Source organism: Hippoglossus hippoglossus, chromosome 17 (assembly GCF_009819705.1).
Source record: "Hippoglossus hippoglossus isolate fHipHip1 chromosome 17, fHipHip1.pri, whole genome shotgun sequence".
In the NCBI taxonomy this organism is placed as follows: Eukaryota; Metazoa; Chordata; class Actinopteri; order Pleuronectiformes; family Pleuronectidae; genus Hippoglossus; species Hippoglossus hippoglossus.
The window spans coordinates 15,532,146-15,543,674 of NC_047167.1; the positions used below are offsets into that span (position 1 = coordinate 15,532,146).

The 11,529-nt window shown below is 41.1% G+C and overlaps 2 protein-coding genes across 3 annotated transcripts; one reads left to right on the forward strand and one right to left on the reverse strand.

Annotated features, from left to right (window-relative positions):
- Positions 1-1,878: 1,878 nt before the first annotated feature.
- Positions 1,879-9,100, forward strand: wrnip1 (WRN helicase interacting protein 1). Of its 2 annotated transcripts, XR_004616857.1 has the most exons (8): positions 1,879-2,513; positions 3,699-3,893; positions 5,010-5,248; positions 5,915-6,138; positions 7,506-7,661; positions 8,168-8,247; positions 8,359-8,709; positions 8,776-9,100. XR_004616857.1 is itself a non-coding variant. In XM_034614758.1 (7 exons), exons 1-7 carry the CDS (start codon positions 1,908-1,910, stop codon positions 8,638-8,640), a joined length of 1,782 nt encoding a protein of 593 aa, XP_034470649.1. In that variant the 5' UTR covers positions 1,879-1,907; the 3' UTR covers positions 8,641-9,100. The 2 variants fall into 2 exon arrangements, 1 of the variants encoding a protein (XP_034470649.1); XM_034614758.1 differs by having other exon boundaries at positions 8,359-9,100.
- Positions 9,037-10,870, reverse strand: LOC117778887 (proproteinase E-like). The gene is made up of 8 exons (XM_034614765.1): positions 10,831-10,870; positions 10,648-10,736; positions 10,468-10,550; positions 10,203-10,325; positions 9,826-9,965; positions 9,539-9,681; positions 9,299-9,451; positions 9,037-9,193 (listed from the first exon to the last, which is right to left on the reverse strand). The coding sequence occupies exons 1-8, from the start codon at positions 10,868-10,870 to the stop codon at positions 9,176-9,178; spliced, it is 789 nt and encodes a 262-aa protein (XP_034470656.1). The 3' UTR covers positions 9,037-9,175.
- Between the last annotated feature and the right edge of the window lie 659 nt (positions 10,871-11,529).

Here is an 11,529-nt window from a genome sequence, read left to right on the forward strand (position 1 = left end):
AGATGACAGCAACCAGTGTAAACACAAGAGAGTTATCAGTGTCTGTCCTAATTAAGGATTTCTGAACTGAGCCACTTAGTCTGCATGTTGTGCAACAATCACACACTTTGAGAGCCATCATCTGGCCGCTAGTGGCATGTGCAGCATGCCCCCTTAATTCAATCAAACTTTACCAAATTTCACACTCATAGATATCAGTCCCCTGCATAGGCCTCATTGTTTTCATCAAGATCAATCATTGATTCTCTGGAAAATCAGTGAAAATACCCACAAAACACTATATCTCACATTCATAAAGATGGTGAAAATAAAAAATCCTGGATCTGCTCCCTGTGATAAATTCTGTAATAATCGGTTTGGTAGTTTTTGCATAATCTCGAAAACAAACAAACCAACAAACAGGGGTAAAAGAAAAACATAACCTTTGGCAGAGGTAAAAAATGTAATGTAAAGCCACATTTGTTTTTTAATCTTTACTGTAAATATAACTGGAATATTATGTGTTTATAATTTGATTCTCAAATTGGTGAACGCACTGGTATGTAACAGCATTTCTACAATTAAAACATGCATTAGCACCCTCTGGTGCGGCTCAAGCAGACTCAAGGTTGACTCAAAAAGCATATTAATACTTTTTTAAACAGGCTAAGTACCTATTATGAGGAATTCATTAACTGCATGGATACCTCTAGTTCACACTTCATTTCCCAGAAGCAGCGCATGGCTTTCACCTTCTCTAAATAGGGGAGTAGGGCCAGCTTGGTCATGTTTCGGCTGTTGGCAAAATGATGAACTGACTTCAACTTGGCCCCTCTCCCTGAGGGGGACCCTTGGCCGCCAGCCCTCTCCCTTGTGAGCCCTCACTCCGTCTTCTCAGCCTGGTCGACCTCTCTGGTGTGTTTCTCTTGGCTGGATCTTTAATCTGAGCGGAGAAGAGGAGAACGACTGAGGAAGAGGGCAGCAAATCACCAATTAAAGAAAATAGCAACCACTAGATCATGTCAGAATTTTGTTTAACTAAACAATGACTTTCCTTACTTTAAATTGCAAATCGTTAACAGTACCAGGACATTGTACAACTATAGAATTGTTGTAAAAAAGTAGTTCATTAAGCCATTATAACTTTCCAGGAGGCTCGAGGTCTTAAAGTAAAAAAGTAGTTGATATAGACCTGCAGTCCAAACCTCCAGAGCAGTGAGGGACCCTTACACCCTGTGCTGTGGTGATAGGACCAATATGTAATAGATGTTATCACCATATGTATACCAGGATTTTAGATGGAAGTTCAGAATTACATTGTATAATTGTAAGGACAATTGGACAAACAATACATTTTCAGGATAATGTTTTTTTTTTTTACATTTTGAGGGTGATGTGTTGGATAAATATGTTATATTCTTGATACAACTCATTTTGTTACTAGGAGATGGACACATTTAACAATTTTTAAATAAAGAACTACATCAATACAAGAACAAAGAGGCTCAAACAATCAATTCTGTGTTTTACTAATTTGTATTGACTGATGGAATCTAACTTAAATCTCATACAATACCTCAATTATTAAGTATCCACCAAAAGCGATAAAAGTGTTTTTCAATATACAAGGTGAACAAATGCGGACGAATTTGATTTCATGCACGAAGCTTGTATCGCAAACGCACCACAGAGCAGAAGAGTGCTGGTGTCGGACCGCCCCGTGTGTCCGTGAACGCACCAGGACCGGAACTGAATCCTTACGTTTGTTAAGTAAAAGATTATGAATTAATAAAACCTTCTAATGAACGTCATGGTTACCTTTTAAAACTAAATTAAATAAAGGTGAATATAAAGTTTAAAATATTTTAAACCGTTTAATATTAGGACAGTGTTTGGTCACGTGATTGGAGGTTTGGCGGGGAGTGAACATGGCGCAGGCGGACGAGATGAGCTCCTCTGCCGCGGACTCGGTGCAATGTCCGGTTTGTTTGAAAGACTTCACACCGACCACCATCAACAAGCACCTGGACGTGTGTCTGCTGGGAGGTGCTGCCGACACTACAGCGTCCACCATGGCTGACAACAGCGAGCCTCCTCTGAAGAAGCCCCGGGTTAGTGGCGGGTCTGCACCGGCCAGTCCCGCTGTCAACAAACCGGGGGCTGGGTCCTTTTCTCTGTTTCACACCAACAAGTTGAAACCACCACAACCAGGTGAACGGGCTGGTTTGTTCCTTAGTAAACACAGTCCTGTCAACAACAAGGGGCTGAAACGTGGCGCAGTGGAGGAGGCTGACACTGAACCAGCTGCAGGGACAGAGACCGTGAGGGGCCAAACATCTGTGTCCGTGAAGGCACCACCGGCTCCATCGCTGCTGACCATGAGCAAGCCCCTGGCGGAGATTCTGAGACCGAACACCCTGGATCAGTACTTCGGTCAGAGCCAGGTTGTGGGAGAACAGACTCTCATCCGGTCCCTGCTGGACTCGCAGGAGATTCCGTCCCTGATCCTGTGGGGGCCGCCCGGGTGTGGGAAGGTGTGGTGCTCCCTGCATCAAGCTCCATCTACTATGTATCCCAGTTTCTAACTAACAGTAAAATCACCTAAAACTAAAGGAGCAAGGTTTTCTAATTTGATAGAATTTGCTGTTTTAGCTGCAGTAAGTTATCAATTGATTGATTATCAATCGATTGACACAAAATTCCAACAATTTGGATGATCAAATAATTGTTTTAATATTTTGAAAAGGTACCAAATATTAGCTGGAGCTTGCATCTGAAATATGAGGATTTCATGATTTACTCATGTAGGAACAAGACATTGGAGTCTGTTTAGTCTATAAAGTGTAAGAAAATTGTGAAAATTTGCGGCTCAGTTAACCCTTACATTTTTTTACATATTCAAAGAGTAGATAGGGTTGTTAAAAAAACTAAAGCAAAATAACTTTCACAGTTTTGTTAGGATGCTCTTGATTGGTTTACGCATATAACTTTTAATTAATTGGTAATAACTGCTGATAAAGAACCATGTTTAGAGTAGCCCTTCTATGTTTTATTAGTTTACAAAACTTACTTTACAACCCAGATTCAATGGAGGTGAATAATATTCCAGTTGTAGGGCTCCATGTATTTGTTACTGACATTTAATATCCCCAGTTTCTTCAGATAGTTGAAATACAGCCCTTTCTCTTAGTGTAATTTGTTACGCTCTGAGTTTTTACAGCATGTTGAAGAGAGTGAATTATTCAGTCTGTGGCTGCCAGGCTGCTTCTCGCTCCTCTTCCCTTTGTCAGACCTTAATATAGCACGTTAATGACTTCTCAACTTTGCCAGGGTACTTGCACAGATTGTTGTACAGCAGCTGGCCGTACTTAGATGTTGTCAACATGCTTTACTCATACTTAACGTCTGTAACTCCCTCCGCCAGTTGTCTGACAGTGTTCAGGTTTCATCAGTGAATTGTTATTTTTCGAGGCCGGGTCAGATGGGTTTACAGTGACAAGATTTATTGGGCTTTGAAAGCAAGGTGCATTATTTGACCTGGGAAATTAAATGTATAACTGACACAATGGAGATTAAAGCTGCCATATATATATACAAACAATTATTATGATCCCACGTTGATGAGCAGGAAATGTTTTCACATTCCAAATGTAATTTGACCCATTCATCTTCTAACTGACATAATAGGTTTTAATATAATTACTCTGTGTATGTTTCAGACCACACTGGCTCACATAATTGCCAGCACCAGTAAAAAGAATGGCACGGCTCGTTTCGTCAGCCTGTCGGCGACCAGCACTTCCACCAATGAGGTCCGAGAGGTGATCAAGCAGGCGCAGAACGAGCTGCGACTGTGCAAGAGGAAGACCATCATGTTCATCGATGAAATTCACCGCTTCAATAAGTCCCAACAGGTGAAGCACTGAGTCCGTATTAGTTTGTAAACTCAGATTCAACTACTAAATATTTAAAATGACTTATAATTGTAACATATAATATAATCTATATTAAATACAGGTCAGGGATTGACTGGGATTTAACAACCACCCTGGATTTTCTCACCCAGACCTTCCCCAGCATCTTCATTATTTACATTTTTTGCTCTCCTGCTTTTAAGCTCCACCCTTCGTCTTTTTATTAGGATTTTTGTCTATTTCGTTAAGTCATTGCTATGCTATGAATTGCTGGTAAAGATTTTATTTTCTACTGCAATGGAAGCAAAAGCCCCACAATGCAGTTTTGCCTTTGCATGACATGAGCCCAGAATGAGAAACGCCGCCCCACCGAACATAGAGGTGTCAATCAAAGTGGGCCGACGACGCATCTGTAGGCTGCTTAAGCCAAAAGAAAAAAGATGCTCACAGGCATTCCTCTCGGTACTCAAGTTTATATTTAACCTCCATTTCTTTCCAGTCGTACAGTTTCCATTCAGTCTGTTTACATGATCATGTTTTACGATGTTATCCCTCCTGGGTAAACCACAGTTTAATGTTCTCTGTAAGAATAAATATAAAGTTATAATTAGCTTGCAGACTAACACGTCTACTCCCTCTCTTAGCAGCACCAGTATGAGTCTGTGCTAAACACTTGATTCCCTCTCAAACAATACCCATTTAATTCCTCTGTTTGATTCTTGGAAATCAACTATTATGTGAGTTGCTAAAAGAAGACACAGATTCTACGGAAACCTGATATGTTAGTGTGAAGGCATTGCTCTAGATTTAGTCATCAGAAACATCTAAAGCTTCAGGTTGTTACATTACTGTTCAAAAGGTTTTAAACTGAGATTTGAGTTGTTTGAATAGTTTGCTCCCCTTACTTCCGAGCTCACCATGGAAATACATATCATAGTGATGCAGGTGTTGTCAGTGACTTTGTCTTACGATGAATTCTCTAATGGAGGAAGCCTTATGAAAGTACTCAAACAAATACTTACTTTTTATCGTCCCTTCAGAGATGGTGGTTATTTCTTCTCATGTCACATTAGTCTCTCTCTTCTCTCTTCACTCAGTATGTGTGTTTTTCTCTAGGACACCTTCCTTCCTCACGTGGAGTGCGGGACAGTCACACTGATTGGAGCGACAACGGAGAATCCGTCCTTCCAGGTGAACGCCGCCCTGCTGAGCAGGTGCAGGGTGCTGGTCCTGGAGAGGCTGTCTGTGGAGGCGATGGGCTCGATCCTGGACCGGGCCGTGGCCACACTCCGTATCAGAGTCTTGGGACGAGAACTATCAAATCCTGAAGATCAAGACCAAACAGATGGACACGAGTAAGAGCCGAGTCCACGATGTTCCAAATGTCATGATCGGGAGCCACCCTACAAGTCTCCTCTTTTATTCCTGGCTTACAGAGTTCAGTCAATTGATAAATGGGAGGAGTGGACCAGTAGCTGTTGGAGCCGCAGCAATCTTCCACACTCTGTTTTACTTTGATATGTTGACAGAAAAGACTTTGCATATGAGCTGCAGCTGTTTACTGGCTCACTTTTATCCAGGTTAAATGTCCATGGTAACCAGCACTATACAGCTAATCTGCTAAGGAGTCGTGAAAGTAGCAGGATGAAAACACATAGTAACAGTTTGACTTTAAGAAAAATAAAGTAATAATTTCCACTTAATCCAGATATTGTGAAACTGATTTTTAAGAAGTTGAATCACTTCGCTTCTAATAATTGTTATATTAGAGCTATTTTAATAATCATAACCAATAACAAGCACTTATCTGATTGTGCAGTTTTTTATTCCTCAGGTGTAATATGACAATTCTGTGTTGTTCTTATTGTAAAATTTGTACAAAACACTAATACTCATATTTTGGCAATATTTTATGTCATTGATTAATATTTTTATTTCTCAGGTATTGATTCTTTACAGAGGGAAGTGACTACAGTAACAAATATTCACACCGACACTCTCTATATGTTTTCTCTTCCCAGGCCAAAGATATCCATCGAGCAAAAAGCTCTGGACACCATTGCTTGCCTGTGTGATGGTGACGCAAGAACGGGACTCAACAGTCTGCAGCTCGCTGTGCAGGCTCAGGTGAGCTTAACCCGGTCGTGCCCGTCAGCGCAAAACGGTTCTCCTCAAGAAATAGTGGTGACGGAGGACCATGTGAAGGAAGGTCTTCAGAGATCCCACATCCTCTACGATAAAGCTGGTAAGCATGTCTGTACTTATCATTTGCATGTTGCTGTAGTTACTTACCAAAGTAAAGTATGAACCCCACACATATGAGAAGTTAGAGTCCGGGGCCACTTAAATTTATCAGAGCATCAATTGTAGTTACTTCCAAATCATTAAGTCCACAAATGGGGTTGTGTTTTCTGTGTTAGTTTGTCTTATAGTTAGCAGTATTACACAAAAGCTACTGAATTTATTTCCATTACATTTTGTGGAGGGGTGGGGTCTGAAGTCAGGAAGAACTCATCACATCTTGTAGCAGATAAACGACCAGATCCAAGGATTCTTTACTCTTCAACATGGTGAGATAGAGGGTTGATGGAGTTATGAGCTCTCCGAGGGGGTATTATTAATGATTGCTGAAATGTGAGACACTCTCAGAGGAACATTAACACATAACGACATGTTTTATAAATCCATATTTTAGAAATCCTCTCAGCAGCTTCACTGTAACACCTGTCATCAGTATTTTCTCTTTATATAACGTCTAAATAACTGGAGGTTGAAGGCCTGATCATATTACCCCCCTGTTAGCTGTTGTGACTTTATTGTCATGGGGCTTTCATGTGAAATGCATGAAATTATAAAAGATATAACTGTGTCGATGGTGAAGCTTGCAGTTGCTTAGGAGTGTGTGTGTGTGTGTGTGTGTGTGTGTGTGTGTGTGTGTGTGTGTGTGTGTGTGTGTGTGTGTGTGTGTGTGTGTGTGTGTGTGTGTGTGTGTGTGTGTGTGTGTGTGTGTGTGTGTGTGTGTGTGTGTGTGTGTTACACTTGAAGGTCCACTGTCCACACTGTCCTGTTGCGTAACACTCAGCTGTCCCAAGAGTTTGAGACTTACTGTTCCCAGTTTCACGGGGTGATGACACTGCCCCTCAGTCTGACTAATGACCCTTCATTATGGTTTTATATTCTCTGCTATACGTCTACACTTTAATCTTTTGTTTTAGTGCAGCATTAGTTTATCAGATAATCTGTATGTCAGGTTCTTTGCCCTGTGGGAAAAGGTTTTTTTTCATACCACCTGCAAAATAATCTGTTTCATTTCTCTTTCTTTTCTTTTATTTACAACATAGATTTAACATATCTGACCAAAGAACAGACAAAAGGAATAAATACAAAAAACAAAGACTGATACATATATTATCACAATCTTATCAATAGACCCAACAACCTTATTATGTAACAAAGGGAAAAAAATAATAATAAACAAACAATATAAATGAATAAATAAATAATATGATGTTCTTTCTTGGTTAAATAAGTTTCATTAAAGCCTCAATAAACTTTCACCATCTATACCGATATTCAATGATGTGTCTTTTTGTTTCTCTGTGTCACTCGAAGGTGAAGAGCATTACAACTGTATCTCGGCGTTGCACAAGTCGATGAGAGGCTCCCAGGAGAACGCCTCTCTGTATTGGCTGGGCCGCATGCTGGAGGGCGGCGAGGATCCGCTCTACGTGGCTCGCAGGCTGGTCCGCTTTGCCAGCGAGGATGTTGGTACGTGAAATGACTGCATCACATCATCTCCAGTGTTTTATCTTACGCAATATGTATGGATATCCTTCATGGATAATATTAGATTTGACTGATACATCACCGACGCTGTAGTTCATGTTGAGCCGGAGTAAAGACTTTGTTCTCTGGACAGGGGCCTCTACATTGTCCCTAAATCTCAGCTCATAATTAAAGATTACTGAGGGCTGTTGCGGTGACATCCCTCAGCTGTGGGGCCTGTCGTGAATCCACAGGCATGTTGAGTCTGGCTCTTCTTTCAAAACTTGTTTTTATGCAGAAGCCTTCACTGTTCTATAATTTCACTCAATTCACTTATTGATTTCATATTCAGCTTTTTTTTATGCTTTGCATTGTTGTATTTGGCTTTTGTGTTATTCTTTGTGAGGTGGTCCTGTTGTGTTTTAATTCATTTATTTTGTGGAAAAGTTCTTTGGAACATTGTGGAGAATAGGATTAATAAATGAATTTTGACTGGATGTTGTTCTCAGGTATGGCAGATCCCTCTGCTCTTCCTCAGGCTGTGTCCGCCTTCCAGGCCTGTCACTTCATTGGGATGCCTGAATGCGAGGTAGGCTGGCCTGACTGTTAGTGACGGTTTTACACAGTTTTCCACCTGTACATCTAAATGTCATGCCTCACACAATAGTTGCATTTCACAAACTTATTTCTGCTGCTTCAGGTGATCCTGGCTCAGTGTGTGGTGTATCTGGCACGAGCAGCAAAGTCCGTGGAGATCTACAAAGCCTATAGTAATGTGAAGGCCTGTTTGAGGAACCACAAAGGGCCCCTGCCTCCCGTCCCCCTGCACCTCCGCAACGCCCCCACGAGACTGATGAAGCAACTGGGCTACGCTAAAGGCTACAAGTACAACCCAGCGTTCGGTAACCCTGTGGAGCAGGAGTACTTACCTGAGGAGCTGAAGGGCATCGACTTCTTCACCTGGACCCCCTCAGACTCATGAGTATACACATAATATAACAAATAAAACCAACGCTGCTAATTATAATGAATCTTTTTAGGTGAACAAAAATGGGATTTGATGTAGCTGCTGGTTCAAAAATGCTCAATTTCAAAGGTAAAGGAACCTGTTCACACCTGTTCACATGTTCTGTCATGTTCAAATCTTTATACAATCTTAGTTTCATCAATTGTTTTGGATTGTAAAGGTTACAAAAAACATTTTGCGTATTCTTGCGTTCAAACAAACCAACCAACAAACCAGCTGACAAGGGGTGAAAACTTAACCTTCTTGGTGGAGATATGACCAAACTAAAATTACACAACATACCTTAGTATCCCTACATAGTAATATCTTTAAATGTGTTAAATATGTGTATGTTGAGATTTACCTCTGTCTTGTCCTTGTAAAAATGTCATACGTTGTTTAAACTAATTAAAATGTCTTTTTATGTGTGACTATTCTATCCCATTTGATTCAATACAAGACAAATATAATATGTACATTTAATAATACAGTTTATTGTTCAGTCACTTCTTCAGTTTTGGGCCATTGTCTGCAAGGAAACAACACAACATTAAGTTTGTGCATGTCACAAAGATCCTCCACGATATTTAGTGTATGTCTTCATGTAAAGTGACATTTATGTGGTTCCCCTCACCTCGCTGATCCAGGGGATGAACGAGGACACACGGGTAAAGACTGTGGGCTTCTGAGGAGTATTACATCCACGTCCGTCCACAAAACTAGTCACTCCCTCGACGTACCACCTCCTGTCTCTGCCCTCACAGTTCAGAGGGCCGCCCGAGTCGCCCTAGAAGACGATGACACGTGTGAAGCATTGGAGCAAATGGTATAATTTGTGTTACACAAGGCAAAACGCTGCTTCGTTGTCCCTTACGTGACACGCTGACTTGCTCTCTCCTCCTGCGCACACCATCGTCGTCTTCACTGAGCTGCCCCACCAGCTGTTTTGTTTGCAAATGCTGTGATCCACCACAGGAAGCAGGGCCTGCTGTAGTGTAGTCGCCTGTGGACCTCCAGCTAAAAGACAAATTGCACACACTTGTTGTAGTAACAGCTGAGAATTTAAATTACATGTGATGCTCCTCTGCTTGTCCCTGAACGGTAAACTGCACTGCACCCATCGTAAGCCGGGTGTTAGCAGACTTGGCAGCAGGGTCTTACAATAGAGACGACCCCAGCCTGTGACATAACACGGCTGGTCGGGGGCGAGAGCAGCACCATGGAACGGCAGGCAGGCCGGCTGAACCTTATCATTGATGACAGCGCTCTTCTCCAGCTTCAGCAGGGCAATATCATTCCTGTGTAACAGAACGAAACACAAAGAATTAAAACATTTCAGCAATGATATGTACTTAAAAGCTCATAGTCTAACAAACTGTAGAATGTCTGTTTCTTTACATGTTTAGGTGCATTCAACATTTACATAATTATATTGACTCAGCTGATGTTAAACAGAAACTCTCAGGCAGGCACCTTTTTCAAGGACATATTTACTGACTGGCCAGGTTGAATAAGGTGAGTCAGGATGATAACGTACCCACAAGACACAGTTGTTGTTCCATTTGGGATGAGTGAACATTTTTTCCACCATAATGGACTGTTCAGGTCCCTCCTCCCTGTTCATGTCATGCTCAGCAAGCACCACCCTGTATGTGTGGAATCTGCATGGGAGGAAACAAAACTCCATATCTTTAAACTAAGTTTTAGTGAAGACATTACTTTTCCATCGCTCTCATTTTTATTCTGGATACATTCAGGGTCATTTATTTTAGTTTTAAACTGTTTATCTGAGATTTTCCTCACGTGAGGCAGTGTGCAGCAGTCAAAACCCAGTCAGGAGCAATGAGTGTTCCACCACAGATCGGGAAGAAAGACTCCAGAGAGACCTACAGGTAAATAGAAACCTGGGTGTTTCACATCACCATGAGAATCAGATGTGTACATTTATGTTTGTGAAAAAGACAACTCTTTACTCTGACTTACCTGCCATGGCCAGCTGTAGGGTCGGGCTTCGTCCCCGTTCACCACACGGCTGGTGCTGGGCTGGTACCTGGGTTCGCCACACGCAGACACTTCCACACAGTGGGAGACAGACACAAGTGTAAGAGGGTCCACAAACTGTTTGCTGCTTTCTTTCAAATCAACGTATCAGCAACATGAACTCACCAGTTGTGACGGCCCAGAGGAGGACAAATGCCAGTTCCATCTCTTATTGATCCAAAAGTGATTTTTTTTTTTTATCATGCAGAGCTATTTATGGGCAGCAGGCCAGACCACATCTCACTCTACCTGGGAGGGTTCCTCCCATTCTCCAGGTGGTGAGTTTACAAGCAAATAAATTAGATAAAGGCTGAAATTTAGAACAGCATGTGCAGAGTGAGAGATCCCAATAGTACAATGCAGTAAACTAATTTATTAATTATTTATTTCAGATGTGCCCTACATGCAACCTTGGATAGAGTTGTGGTTGTGACAGTCCTTTCAAAGTGACTGGAGCCCAACCATGATTCAAATATTATTACAGAGGTTAATTGCCAATCAACAACACATTTTTAAATGTGTTTTAAGGGGTTTGCATAGTTTCTGCCTTAGAACCCAATATTATAAACCTTGAATTTATGATAAAGGAAATATATAAAAATATGCACCCCTTAAAATGTCCTTAGCTTATTATGTGAGGTAATTTGAAAGCTAGTTTGTAAGGGGTTTGGGTTTTCAATTATCAACAATGTAATCATACATTAATACAAAGAAATCAAATTTATGATGGTCGATTAAGGATATATTAAATATTGTGAAAATAATAGATCGTTGTGTAAATCATACACTTGATTAATAAAAAAAATTACCGGTTATTTACTTTTA